The 15,392-nt window shown below is 42.4% G+C and overlaps 1 protein-coding gene across 2 annotated transcripts in view; it reads right to left on the reverse strand.

The window, feature by feature from the left end:
• Positions 1 to 11,294: 11,294 nt before the first annotated feature.
• The window catches only part of LOC306714107 (ELKS/Rab6-interacting/CAST family member 1-like), a 102,164-nt gene continuing 98,066 nt past the window's right edge, over positions 11,295 to 15,392 (reverse strand). For both annotated transcript variants that reach the window (XM_079184054.1, XM_079184053.1), the window contains one exon: positions 11,295 to 13,406. In XM_079184054.1, coding sequence (XP_079040180.1) covers positions 13,269 to 13,406 — 138 coding nt within the window. In that variant the 3' untranslated portion in view covers positions 11,295 to 13,268. The remainder of the gene's footprint in view (positions 13,407 to 15,392) is intronic.

A 15,392-nucleotide genomic window follows, 5' to 3' on the forward strand; every position in this document is an offset into this window, starting at 1 on the left:
AGAAGCCTGTGGGGAAATATTTCTGAAAATCTAATTCAACACATGGAACTCTGTTAAGAGAGTCAGGAGGAGGAAACTAGTACCGCATGTTTGCAGAGAAGCACAAATCAACTTCATCAGAGATAAAAGATAAATCTTGCCTGAGTTTCCAACTTGGAATTCCGCCTTAAATTACCTTTCTATTGCACTTTCTGCGTCAGAGTTCGATTTCTCTAAGTTCTGAGTACAATTGATTGCAGCATGTTTCTCAGGGTTGCGGGTTCGAGCCCCACATTGGGCGGTGTTTAAGGAGGGTATTTCAGAGAGGCAGAAAAGTTCAACTTTGAAAAACTATACAAATGACATTAAACTTGACCTATCAAAGACAAAGAAAGTGTTTGTTCACACACAATACGAAGGGCCTTCTAACGTCAGCTGTCACTGAAATCAATAGCTGACCTTTGCCTGTAGCTATGGCCGCCAGTCCAGCAATTTGTCTGGATGACAGCGCTATACTAAGAGTAAAGACTGCAACAGGTTGGGCCTCATCCCAAGAATGCCACTGATGTGGCAGAGTATGTTTTTGAGAAGGTCATTCAAACACTAGGATGGACATCAAATAGATTGTGGTGCTTTTATATGACATGGGAACGGGTAACTGATTACAACAGTCAACGCCAGTGGTCTCGAGCAAATCACTGAGCATTAACTCGTCCTAACGTTTTAGAATCAAACAGCTTAATGGGCGATGTTATACACTTTCCAAGTTTCCTACTAATCTGGAAATGTGTAACTTTTATTGACGTGCAAGTTGTAAACTCTAGTGAACACTCACTGTGTTCACGGTTCAACTGTCAGGATGGCCGAGCGGTCTAAGGCGCCAGACCTCAAGGTTGAACTCCTTCCACAATAAAAGGGCTTTCTGGTCTCCGTGTGGAGGCGTAGGTTTGAATCCTACTCCTGGCAGAGATTTTACCCGCAGGTTGCTTAATGTGTCCTTGAGCAACTATAATAACTGTGGTCAACCTTGGCCTCTGATTAGATGAACAGTGTTCATAAATAATCAAAAAGGGCCATCACACACCAGTTTCTGTGGCCCACCAATTGCCTTTAGTATCTGCAGGGTGCACAGCAGTTTTCTTGATGACAGCAGAGGGAAGGGTGAAGACTGCCGCGGAATGGGTGTCGTCCCAAGCCACAGAGTCTGCAGCGACTAAAGAATTCGTAGCTGATGACAAAATGTAGACGAAGGCAAGAGTGAAGACTGCCCCAGACACTGCAGGGTCTCCTCCCAAGCATGTCGTGAATATGTTGATCACATGATGCTAGGGGAAAGAGAAGAAGGACTAACATACTACTGCATAGATGTTTCTTGTAGGGTGTGAGGAGATTTGACCCAGAAATATGACCCTCCACCCTTTTCTCAGACCATGGGACTCAATGCAGCCCGAAAACACGACTTATTTTCTTACCTTATAGAGCCCTGGAGCTCAGTCGGTACAGCATGAGACTCTAAAGGCTACGCAGCCAACAGTTCAGACAGATTAGGCCTCCTCTTGCATGATGCAAGACATGCGAGGCAGTCGGGCAATTAATCAATCAATCACTGAGCCAAGAGTACAGACTTCCCAAGTGCCTGAAATTGACTTCTGATAAGCAGATACTTCTGAGAAAAATGAATTCGAAAGGGCCCATCAACACCAATCGGCCGTCAATGAGAGTTTGCGGCTGACGTGACCAGTGCCAGCAGTTTTTGGGTGATATATCACAACGTTCTGACGCAACTGTAGGGCATTGTCTGCAGGTGAACGTAGCCCCCGATAAGATCGCACTGAGGAGATCCAAAAAGTATGACATTAGTTCAAACGCGACTCTAAATGGGGCCCCTCACACACCAATCAGCTGTCAATGAGCCTATGCCCAGCTTTTTCTGGGTCGGGTGTGAGGTGAGTTGACACCGAAATACAATCGTCCATCCTTCCGAGTGTTCTCAGCCCATGAGAGTTAACACGGGGAGAAAATCCTCTGGCTCTGAGCCCCAATTTGCACGCTGGACTTTTCAAGAGGAGATATTCTCTGAGCTCAGAATGGTAAGAGAATTAATGTTTGTATGTAATATATGTAACCCAATCCATCTTGCAGATTAATACCTCTACAACACTTAAGAGTGAGCATGGCAACACTTATTTAACATATGGCAGGAGCACCATTGTAAAGCGCAGTGCATACCCGTAAACTCAACCTGTTAAAACACAGAGCCTGAGATCTGTTAAATGATGAACACATTGCAGGACTAGCTCTACGATGTAGCGATAGAACTTGTTATATTAGGTGAGGCTCACTTCTAACCTACAATTTCTTCAACTGAAAACAACGAATGAGGTGTTGCGGGAAAACACTGAGGTAAAAAGGGAGGAACGAGAGAAAGGGAGAGTTAAAAGCAGAAGAGAATAGGCTTATTGTAGTGAGCACATGCTAAACAAGATTCCTGTCCCCATCTGTTTGGGTTTGGGTTCATATATGGCCAAGAGTGTGCGTATTTGTGTGTGTGCGAGTTCGACATCTTTCCAACCCGGTGCAGGTGGGCTGTTGATAGTTTTATCAGCGCTGGATCGGATCAACTGAGAGGAGAGGAGAGTAGGGAGGAGAGGGAAGGGGAGAGGAGAGGAGAAAGGCTGGCTCTGTAATGATCTCGGTGTTTATATGGGTTGTTCCATTCATATGCCCTTATACAACGGAGCAGAGCCAAAAACACTGAATGCATGCTTTCCACATTATGTCACATCATAGTTTCCCTCTAATATTCCTACCTTTCTGACATGTTTTTTTGTGTGATGTTGGTGCAAACCTTGGAAAAACATTGTGATTTAAGAACTCAAGTGACAGACGATTTAGATCACAGAGCGGGCAGCGCCGTCAGGCAGCCAGATTGCAGAGTTCCTCAACCTTGGGAATTTGGGACTAAAATACGGATTTGTTTGATAGAATAGTTCGATTGCTTGGCCCCCCCCCCCCCCCGAGTACTGCTGCTTGCAGCGGCTCGTACCTCGTTGACTCCAGGGGGAGTGAAGCTGTCCAGCAGCTGACTTTTGGGAAGCGAAAGTGTAACAGAGGATTTAGTTTGAGCCAAGTGGACCTAATGAAGTGGTAGACGAGAGTATTTAGAGAATTCAATATGTTCAGAAAATCAGACCTTTCGGCACTTCCTTTGACACAATTTTGGCCACAAGCACAGCCATTAATAACATATGTAAAATACAAAAATAAATATGTTTGAAATACAATTAAATTACATATTGTCTATTGGATCTCTTTCTGTGTTCTTGACAATAGAAAGTAAGTAACTATAGTCCTACATAAACTATAAACTTGGTGAAAGACATTTCTTATTGTATTATCAAGGTGGAATTCTGGATTTTATGTCAAATAAAATCAGTGGTGAGCCTTTAGTACACCAGTGCTCAGTAACTCAGGTCACATGCTGTGTGTCTTGTGGTTGTTTGGTTTGTGACTGTCCCCTTGTATCAGCCTGACGGATTTTTAAAACAGTTTCAGGCTCTATAAAGTGTCCCATAAACCACTTTTACTATTAGTGTAGGACACTGCAAGCATACAGCTGGAGACCGCTACCACTGACCATTACACACACACACATTCAACACACAGGATGACACACACACACACACACACACACACACACACACACACACACACACACACACACACACACACACACACACACACACACACACACACACACACACACACACACACACACACACACACAGAGACAAGCAGGGACAGCCACATACTTCCTGGTCAGACACATTTTGAGTGCTGATGGAGTCAGGACCTCTGCCAAACTCTAACCCCATGTCACCCCACCCTGCCGCCCCAATGACATCACCACATAGCCCTGAACCGCCGGCCCTGAAGAGCCTAAAACACACACACACATACACACACACACACACACACACACGTGCAGGCGTCGAGAATGCAGAAAGCGCAGACACGGTAAGGAATACCACAGGGTCACATTTTGACTGCGCAAAAAAAAAATGCAGAAATGTGCGCACACACACGCACACACACAAACAATATTTGCATATTCAGCATCAGCAAGTTGCCTCGACTATACTATGCTTCATTTCCCTAAATATTTTTGGGCTATCTTGCCTTCATCGGGGTGGTATGACGTTGATTCTGGTCTTACATGAAAGGAAATATGTTGTAAGTGTATATGTTGTATGTTTTTACAATAGCTAAAATTACTCTGAACTCCTCGATTGGTAAACAGGGTTACAAGAAAAAAAGAAATGAACCATAAATATAAAACTCACAACATTACAACCAACTTAACCTTGTTCATTTTCTCGATTCACTGATTTATTGTTTGGTCAATAAAATATATCTATATATTATATCTATATATGTATAGCTATCTATATATCCATCTAAAGTTCACACAGCTGAGGGTGATATTTCCAAATGCCTTGTTTTGTCCCGAGCCGAAGTCCAAAACCCTTAGAGGCACACACACACACACGCACACACACACACACACACACACACACACGCGCGCACACACACACAAACCAGGAGTGGAGGGGTTAAGCCGGATGCTATCACACACTGTCCTGGGAGGAATTCCCAGGATTCAAGTCAACCAATCAGAGACCTGCGTTTAAAATACTGGCTCTTCAACTGGAGAGGCCATCCTCTTCACATGGACCACCATCTGTGTGTGTCCATGTTAGTCATTAGTGCTCCCACTGGGCAAAAATACACACTCATGTAACACATCCAGTGTTAAAGACCCCCCCCCGTCCTCAAACATGCACTCATACATTTACACACATTCAGACTTTAACCTCTTTTAATGCAGATTTTTTCCACTGAAGAGTTTGTGAAAAGTCTACTTGACGGCCACTTTACATCGGAGAATATTCCTACTTACTTGTAAACCCATTGTGTGTGAACATATGGGACGCACACTCACACAGACTTTACAATGCACTCTTGGATGACCTTGAGGATCCATTGACGCTTGCAGACATCCCATCTTCTCATATGTCGAGCGTGGAGACACACAACACACACTTACTCCCCTTCCCTAATTACCGAGTCCCAAGGGACAAGACACTCAAGCAGCACTTCAGTGTTTGGTTAAAGAAAAGCTCTTTCTCTCCAGTTAGAGGGCAGACAGACAGACGGACGGACAGACAGACAGACGGACAGACAGACAGACAGACAGAGGCAAAGAAAAAAAATAACATGAGAAAAGGGCTACTTCTTCCTTAGAAACAAATCTGCACATTTATAAACTTTAAAAACACCAATTTGAGCCTTGAACCAAAGGCATTTGGAGATTATCTAAAAGAAAGAGCAACATAATCCTGAAACTATTTCATCTTTCAGCTAAAGTGATGTTTCGAGTCGGTCAGTTGCACACAATCTCGGAAATCAAATCCAACATGATACGGGACTGACAGAAAGTAAAGACAGACCAGACAAGTGAACAAAAGGGCAGAAAATGTATGTCATGAGTGAAAGAGCGAGAGGGGGGGGAGGAAGAGAAGGACCAGAAGTTGACTTGATAGACGGGGAGGCAGGAGGAAGAGAGATTATCTCTCTCTAATGGCCAACTTGTTGACAGCAAAACTTTTCACCACCTCTATCTACACATCTAACGTTACTAAACCCCCCCCTCCACACACACACACACACTTCCTCCGGTTTTATCAGCCCTGCTGTCAATCTGCTCCACAGCTCAGGTGGGTCTCAGACTTTCAAAACCATAAAAAGTGCGAGGCGAACCGGAGACGTCACCACCAGAGACGACCTTGGCGTTCTGTCAGAATCTTCACATGTGGTGCCAGACGGAGAAAACTCGCCCGTCTCTGCTCTGTCGGCCCTTTACAAACAAGAAAGATGTTTGCTTTTTATGATGTATGATGATGACTTTCTTTTATTGCCTTTATTTCCTTTTTTTTTTAATCCCAACGATATTGCTGGATTAAATCAAGGATAGATTTTTTTTTTTAAATTAACCATGTTTTAGTTGTGTTTTATGATGCCACTGAACAGATTTTTAAGTTCTTGTCTTCGGGATAAATGTGTGAGGAACAAAACAACTGTTTCTAGATTTAGCCAAGTTCAAAAGGTCAGCATAAAGCCTCAATAGGTCTCCTGATGTATGGATGTCTTCTGACCAAACAGGAGAAAACACACACAAGCTCCTCCATGAAACCAGACGTCCATAATCAACAAACACAGTCATATTATTATTATTATGTATAGTCACCGCTTTTTGGTGTTGTTAACTGAATCTATTTCCAAAGTATTCAGAAACATCCTGTCAATAAAAAACCCTCTCAAATAAAAGCCTATAATTTAAACACACACCACTGAAGTTGAGTTTCTGCTTTTCTCTGAGCACACTTGAAGTTATCGAATCGTACAGTTCTTGTCATGTATTGGTATATTGTTTGATTGACCTGCAGCTGCCCCCCGACCAAACACAGTACATTCACAGGCCACATATGCTTATACAGGAGAATAAACTAATATGTAGAGGGCCTAGCATCTGTTATAATTCAGCTTTTCACTCAAAATGTGGAGATCCTCCTCATTGCGTTTACAGTGCTTGTCCTCCCAGAGTTAGTCAGATGGGTGTCAGCGTGCAGTTAAGATGCCATGCAGGCTCTGGCCCAGATGAAGGCAGGCAGAGCAACTTCTCTATACTGAGAGAAACATTTGTGCAACATTTCGACCAAAATAGTCCTGGTCTCCACCGCAACGCAAGAGGGCTGCCTTCATTTAGGCCGATGGGGTTGGCAGATCTCAAACACAGACACACACACACACTGCATTTCACCACTGTCATGGGAGCCAAAGTCATGAAATAAGCCCATTCTGTAAGTGGACTGTGACAACGGAAACATTATGGGGACCAAACGTCTACAAGTTCAAATTGAGCAGCCCAGTGGACCAAGTTTGAACCAGCTTTTTTTTTTTTTTTTCATATCTGATGTGTGTGTCCTGTTCATAATGTAAAAAAGTCATTCAAAAGTTCAAGAGTTCAAGAAATCGCCCATTAAAACTCCTAAAAGTTATTAAAGCTGCCAGGACTGACAAAAGATATTATAAACAGACATCAAACTATCATAAAGGTTGAAATAAACGCGTCTTAGACAAATCATTGATAGGTGGTCCATCATACCTCTACAATCCACATGACCGATTACTGTTTGAGTGTGTATGCATTCTTGTACTCTGTGGCATTCCTTTAAAAACGTGTTTAGGTTAATTAAAAAAAACGTATGTGATGTTATTTCCTACCTGTTCTGCTGTGCTCGAATCCAGTTGTTGCTCAGCTCTCCAAGAAAAAGTTTGTCCTCCCACCATCCGAAGCACTCAAGTCCGAAAAGTGTGACTCTCTGTCCGGCTGGGGAAACTACAGACAACTCGGTGGTTTTATTGAAAGGGAAACCCCTTCAGCCACGCTGCAGAGCGCTCACTGCGTTACAAATTCTTCTAGGTGTCACATTAAATGTCCTCCCTTTCGCTGCTCGATCACCTTCACAGAGAAGTGCCACACGAAAGTTCTTGCGGGAGCGCAAGCGCAGCCGTGGACCTGTCGGTACCCAAAATGTCCGAACTTGTCATGTAGAAATGTAGAAATGTGGTCAGATATCAGCGGCACGCGCTCCCCCGCTGTGTACGTCTGTGCGCGCGGTGTCTTCAGCAACAGGTGTCGGAAATAAAGTGAGATTCCTTCACGGCCATCACAAGTTTTCCAAATGCTCTCCAACTAATTACGCACTCAGAGGAACGGGAGGCGGAGGGAGGGAGGGAGGGTGCTCTCCAAAAGTTGTTTTTTTTACGCGCATCGAGAAACACGAGCGAGAAGTTTGAGCCGGAGGCAGAGCGCGGAGTGAAACAAAAGAACTTCACTCTGTTGCTCCGTCTGCGCGCTGTGACGACTTTCCTCTGCTCTGATGTGGAAACTGCTCGCCCGAGAGAGACAACGTCTCACCCGTTGAAACAGGAGGAAAGAGATGTGTCTCTCGACTAGGAAACACGAAGAAAAAAAAAAAAAAATGCTGTCAGAAGTGGGATTTGAACCCACGCCTCCATTCGGAGACCAGAAGTCCCGTGGTTTAGGAAGGAATCACACCTTGAGTCTGGCGCCTTAGACCGCTCGGCCATCCTGACAACGCTGAATGACGCGTCAACTATAGAGTATAAGAACTCACAGTGAATAAGTTGCGTTTCATAAACTCACATAATTAACACATTCTGCGAATTAACAATCAGTACAGCTCACTTTTGAAGCTGACTCAATGGTTTGTGAGCTGTTCAGGTATTTAAAGGCACAGTTCACCCCGAAATCAAAAATACACATTTTTCTTCTTACCTGGAGTGCTAATTATCGACCGACGTGCTTTTAGTGTGAGTTGCCTTGTTTTTTGAGATATAAGCCATAGAGATGTCTGCCTTCTATGAAATATGAAAAATACATATTTTGGAGTAAACTGTCCTTTTAAGCTGTGTGTTCCCGTGATTTGGCTCAGTATTGTGAAGTAAATGTGACACCTGAACCTCCAATTGTAGACAAGAAGTCCCTTTACTGAGGAAGGCATTGACCCTTCAATCTGGCAGATTGTAGCTCTCGACCATCCAGACAACTGACGGATGAGGTCAATGGGGACTTTTCAAAACTGGCTTTGGTTGCATTAGACGGTGGAGCCCGTTATAAATCACTGAGAGGCTGAATCTCTCCGTCCCTACCACTCGTTGGGACAAGAAATTTCCTCAGAAAGCAATAAAAGTCACAGGAATGCACAGCCGGAGGAGGAGCAGAAGATAAGGAAAATGTCTTCAGTGTTGGTGGATGTTTGGACTGTCCGTGGCTAACAGCTTATTTTAGGGAGCTCCACTCCTCTCACATTGTTTTTATTTCCTCTCAGAAGTTTTTCCTACTGCTCACTGCCTCCTTCTGTCCCTTCCATATTTTTCAGTTCTCTCCATCCACTGCTCCCTCCCTCTTCCCTCCATTCAGGTCAGTAATTCATTGACTATACAAACCATTTATTAGAGAAAATAAGGTATACAAAGAGCAAACATCCAAAATCAACAAGCAACAGGTTTATGCCTTCAAACCACAACTGAAATCATTAATTATTAAGCTCGAAAACATGTAATATAGGCTGAGCGTGTGTGTTTAAAGTTGAGCTGCTGTTTGTTTTGGTCTCGGCTCTCCTCTCTCCTCTCTCTCTCTCTGTTTTCTCTTTCTCTCCATCACCCTCTCCTTCTTTTTCTTTGCACTCATGTGTGATGTGATGTGTGATGATTGAAACCACATCTACCCAAAGCCAACGCGAGCCCTCCCCACTTCCTCTGCAGTCACTCAATTTTTATTCCTCCTCCCGGTCTCTCATGTGTGTCAGTCCTCCTCCATAGTACAGTATATACAGAAAGACTGGGCGTAGATAGGTCTTTAATCACGCACAGGTTCTAGCGTTATCTCCGGGACATCTGTGCTTTTTTTGTGTCGTGAACCACCAATATCATCAGGATCTTATCAACGCTCAATGTCTGCAGAGTAAAGGTGTGGTGTGTGTGTGTTTAAAACAAATCCAAAAGAGAAAACACATACTAAAATACAGCAGTATAGTATGTAATAATGGCAATAATGGATCAAACATTTAATTTAGTCACTTAAAGTTGCCCAAGTATTGGAGCTTAAATACCGATGGTATATTCATTTTCAGCTACTATATGAACCAATCTATGTACTTTATATTTTGTGAATGAATATATTCATTATTATGTAAAGCATGTCATGAACTGACATGTTGGAGACATTGATACTTGTTGCCAGCACAGCTTTCGTTAAAGTAGCACGTTTCCTAACATGTTATATACTAACAAACTGAAGAAAGAGAAGAAATTATTCCAACAAAACTTAGTAAAAGTGAAAGTAAAATGCCTTTTTCTTTATTGTAGTGTTTTGTTTTGCGTGCGGTTTCATCACCGTCCACTTTTTGTTACAGAGTCATATTTTGCAGCGGTGTCCTTCAACGGTGCATTAAAAAATCAAGGGGGATTTCGTCTACATCTTAGACTATGTTTTGAGGAAATGTATTATCAATATGTCTTTCTCTGACACACATTTTTTTGTGTTTGAGTATGTAATATTTTGCATATGAGCAATGAGTTACGGCAGAGACAAGACGATGAAATAATGTCTGGTGCTCAGTGGGTTGTGTCTCCACTCTTTCCTACCTGTGTCTCCCTCCCTCTCTCTCTCTTTCTCCATCACATAAATCAGACAGTCATACATGCGTAACTCTTCCTCCTTCTCTTTCTCGCTGCATCCATTCCCTTCTGTCTCCCTCCACTGGCTTTTATTAGGACAGTAGATGGAGAAAGCAGAACGGATCCTTCTGCGCAAAACCCGGGCACCGACACACTGAACGAAGCGTTGCCATATGTGAAGGTAAACATTGGCACATATGTTACGTTTACAGACTGTCGGGGAGTTGACTCAGGAGTGTTTTATTGTGTGAAAAGCGATGTTTCCACTCTGCTTTAAAATCCTTTAGGCAAATGTCGGGGCAAGGTTTAAGGTCAGTCGAGCTGGGTTGGTCTGTTAAACCAGATTTTCTAGCTGAATGAACTCATTACACTGAGCTGCTGCCATATATATGCAAGATGCAAACTTAAGGAAGTGTGTGTGTGTGTTTTCCTGAACGATCCGAACGATACCTTTAAGACAATAGTAATGGTATGGCTTGACTGTGTGTGTGTGTGTGTGTGTGTGTGTGTAAAGAACTGGAACAGGATGAGGCCTGTGCTGTGGAACAATGTCATTATTGTGGGCGGATAGAAAAATAAACCACTGGTGACAAGATAAGAAGCACAGTTTAGAGGGAGATAAAGAGAGAGAGGGAGGGAGGGAGGCAAAAGGAAAGGAGGCGAAGGAGAGGTCATAAAAAGTAAGGAAATTAAACAAAAGGAAAGATGTTCTAAGCTCTGTCTTTATCATGTGTACGGAGGTCGAAAGACTAAAGAAACCAACAAATTGGTCCTGGCCTCTCTCACAGTGAAGGTGTGTGTGAGTGAGGATTAATCTGAGGGGTCACAAGACAATCAAAGGGACGAGAAAGAATATTTCAGCTTATTTTTGTTGTCTTCACCTTCTTCTAGTCTATACAAATCCTTCAAACAAGAAACAATATGAGCAAAAGATAGATCAAATCACAGACAGGATCCTTCCACAACAACATAAAGATAAATCCATATTTTATTCCATTTTTATCATTTTCAATCCACAACAAAGTCACGGTGAGTCCCAGTCATCACCGTTCCAAAACATTATCAGTATAAAACAGACAACAAAATACTGGATTTACAACACAAGCTCATATCTGACGGAGTTTCATTCCAAAATAAGAAGCATTTGTCAAACGTTACACAAACTATTCGTGATCATTGGAGCCTTGGAGCAATTTCAAACCGGTAACATTTGAGGCACCTAACACCTCATGAAACAGACATGTACTATTATGGAATGAAACTCCTCACTTTTTTTTTTAGTACACATCTTTCAGAAAGCGTTATGATGGTGTAGAATCAGATGTGAGTGCAGTGTAAATCTCCATCTTCAGGCTTTGTCTCCACCGGGTATTTCTTTTAAGGGAGCAGCGCTAAACAGTTGCATGTGGCCAGTCACACTTTCAGCACTCACTACAGTATTAGCACTAAAAAAAAAAAAAAAAAAACACTGTTAGAGGAGCTTTTGATTGAAGTTGAAACAAATGGAACCTCTACTGCTTTGGTGCCGTTAGCGTTGAAATCATGCTAAGGCTGTCAGCGCTGTGGGAGACATGCATCAGAGTGTTTGCACCGTAAACTACAAGAACAAGAAACTGATTCCGAGAAAGTGTTCCCGGTGGACACAGAGCCTCGTGTAGGTGCGATACATACGTTCCCAATAACAGTCTCCTGCTTACAGAACAAATCTGTGGTTACTTGCAAATCACCAAATTATTTTTTTTTTTACACATTATGTAACATACCAACCAATACATGACAATATTTTCAATCAAACAAGATGTGTTTTAGATATATATTACCAAAAGCAAAAAATAAAATATATATAGCAATTATTTTATATTCCCTACCTCCCATGAAAAAAAAAGATGCTTCAATAAGGGAATTATTAACTCAGATGCTTCCATAACTCTAAAAGGATTGTCACACAATGGTAGGTGAGGGATTGTCTGAACACAACCTAATTTGTGTTTCTTCGGTTTAAAAAGAAACACCAAACATCTACACCGGTGTGTTTTAATAAAGGGAGTATTGCGAGATTTATTGTGGTGTGTGCCTTTCATCTATAATAGGGAAAAAATATAGACAAAAGTATCACGATCCCCTGACAAAGGCTGTTAATTAAAGTTCTCTCTTTACAATATACACAACTATCTAGAGGTTACTGCTGAAAGTAACTGCAAGTTGGGACGTTTCATCAGAAAAAAAAAGAAAAAAAACACCCAACAAGGCATGGAAAAAAAACAAGAGAAACTAAAAGTTAAAAAGATAGCAGCAAATGATGTAAAGAATCAAAGGCAGCTGAAATAAACACACTTTTGAATCTGAACCAATCAAATAACAATGTGGTAACAGCGTGTAAGTCTGGCATCAGAAGGAACCTGGCAAGCTCGACTCACTTTCACCCTTCTTTTTTTTTTGTCTCCGACAGTTTGAAAATATTTCACTCCCCAATGAAATACATCAAGTCACGTTAACAAGTCTGCCGATTGCCTGGAAGGACACAAGATGGCCGGCTGCAAAGTGTCACAGATGGCGAGAGACGTGACGCTCCTTCTGTTTCGAAGTAGTTCGGAAAAATACGTGTTCAATGTCTCAAAAAACATTAACAATTTCCAATTAACTTGCATGCCAACAAAGCCCTATGAACTGAACAATTAACAATATTTCCCTCAGCTGGCACTGTGTGTTAAAAGTGATAGAGACTAAAGACACATTGGAAGAATATTTTTCAGTAATGACGTGTTTTTTCCCGAAAATTAGATGAAGAACAGCAGGTGGAAGTGAAAGCCATTTAATTGTTGTAGCAGGGGATTATGGGCGTTTTCTGGAGACTTCTAAAGGTCTGTGTATGTGTGTGTGTGTGTTCGCTTGCCTTCTGACTTTGCGTGCTAATTAATGTATAAGCTTATTTGTGTGTCTGTCAGCGTGTGTGCACTCGTGTGTCAGCAGCTGTCCTCAAGAGCGTTGACCACTTGTTCCAAAATGTCGGGGCATCGTTCGGCGATCTGCTGCAGGACCTGATTGGCGTACTCCTGGAGCTCCGCCCCCTCCCTCTCACACAGCGCCAACTCCGCCTCCAACTGAGAGAGAGAGAGAAAGACACAGAGAGATTTCAGACATTTATTCAAACCAACGTCCTTCAACACAGCCAACATGGAATGTAAAGGAATCGGTTGTCATTTAGAAACATGCTTATTTGTTTTCTTGCAGAGGGTTACGACAGATGAGCGGGATCGACGCCACTCTGCAGCTGGAGCAAGAAGCTGGTTACATTAGCTTAGCATAAATACTGGAAAGAGAGAGAAACATCTAGAGTAGCTCTTAACACTTTTAAATTCAATATCAGTCAAGCACACAAACACAGGCAGAAAGACCAACTCTCCTTATAACCCTATGGATGACAGGGAGCCTAAGGCGACACACACACACACACACACACACACACGCACGCATATCAGACTGTAATCTGAAAACACCACAGTGTAGTTCTTTCTGACCATACAGAGTGGAACATTTCTGTGCGAGAGCGCTGATGCTATTTTCTTTGGCTGCGGCCGAGCTGAGACGTCAAACCTAACGGACTTAATGACCAATACATCTGTATCAATAAGAGCAACGCTCAAACAGTCATGTAACACAAGCCCACATTTATGTTGGTGTGTGTGTGTGTGTGTGTGTGTGTGTGAGGCCTGGGTCAGATATTGGCAAAATATTGCCTCGTTAAGTCTTAACCTCTTCCCTCTGCTCTCATCTCTTAGCCAGCAAATCTCAGCGGTATCTTTTATTACAGTGGCTTTATTCATGTGTAAAACTGCTGTAAGTAATAATACTTTTGATGATTAATGAAAACGTGCCCAATAAATCACATATGAATATAGAACCTTGTCCGTCTACTATGTTGTTACATTATCTTTGGAGGCTATGTAACAACTTCTTTCGAAATATTTACATTATTTATAAACACACGTGCTATAATCTCCTCGTAGGACCGCGCTGTGCTCACATCTGTGTTGCACACACTGTTCGCTGACATGAAGCCTGATAAACAGCCATCAGTCCTGGGAAGTATTTGCTAAGTTCTATTTTGGAAAGACAGGAGGAGAGTGAAGACGGAGGAGAACATCGAGGCAGAAGTGAACAGTGAGTGAGGGACAGAGGAGGTGAAGGAGAGTGTGAAGCTGTGCGAGAGGAGCAACGAGGCTCCACCCCTCCGTCCTTCCTCTGTGCAAGTCTGTGAGTTTGCGCGACTTTACTCTCCCTATCTATAATGCCCAAACATCCGTATGTGTGTTTGCATATAATTCAACTTAATGACTCTGCGTTTTAGTTGCAATTCCCCAGAAAAACACGGCAGTAAAGATTAGATTGTGAGGCGATTGAGAAGAGATAAATGGTTTAGTATGAGTCTGCTGTCCTCTGCTCTCTGACTCACGCAGCCTTGACCTACACCAGAGAGAGAGAGACGCCTGAAAAAGCATTTATAAATCAAGGTGAAACGGGTCAAACACGGCGCTGATACTGCCATATGCATGAAACGGGAGATATTATCGGTTGCAGCACCGTCTGCATCATCCATAACTCACAGTTTAAAAAACTTGTGATCGGTGCCGTTTTAATGAGGGAATCAATAATGGATGTTGGCGTTTATCCGGATTGCTGCTTGTGTCCTTTTAGGATGACAGTTTTACATAAAACTAATGAATAACATTGTGCCATACCATTGTTCACATCAGCTTTTGGCGGCACTAGCTTTGTGGTTTTAATGAAAATTCTGCTGTTTTACAACCTAGATATTTATTTCACTTTTTGTTTAAGGTACTGCTGGTTCAGTTCATAAATTCAGTGCTGCGATACATAGTAACACTGTAAGACACAGTTTCAGAAACATGAGCAGTAAAACTGTTTTTAATCAGTGTTTTTAGCTTCTGACCCTTTAAAATAAACCAGTGTCTTCTTGTGTTCCCTTCTCACGGATTGAATATGTCAACAAGCTTTCAGCAGCGACATGCATGAGATTTTGACATGAAACACGCAGGATTTAATTAGAATCTTTTTGGGGGGAAAAG

The sequence above is a fragment of the Pholis gunnellus genome, assembly GCF_910591455.1.
Source record: "Pholis gunnellus genome assembly, chromosome: 22".
NCBI lineage: Eukaryota > Metazoa > Chordata > Actinopteri > Perciformes > Pholidae > Pholis > Pholis gunnellus.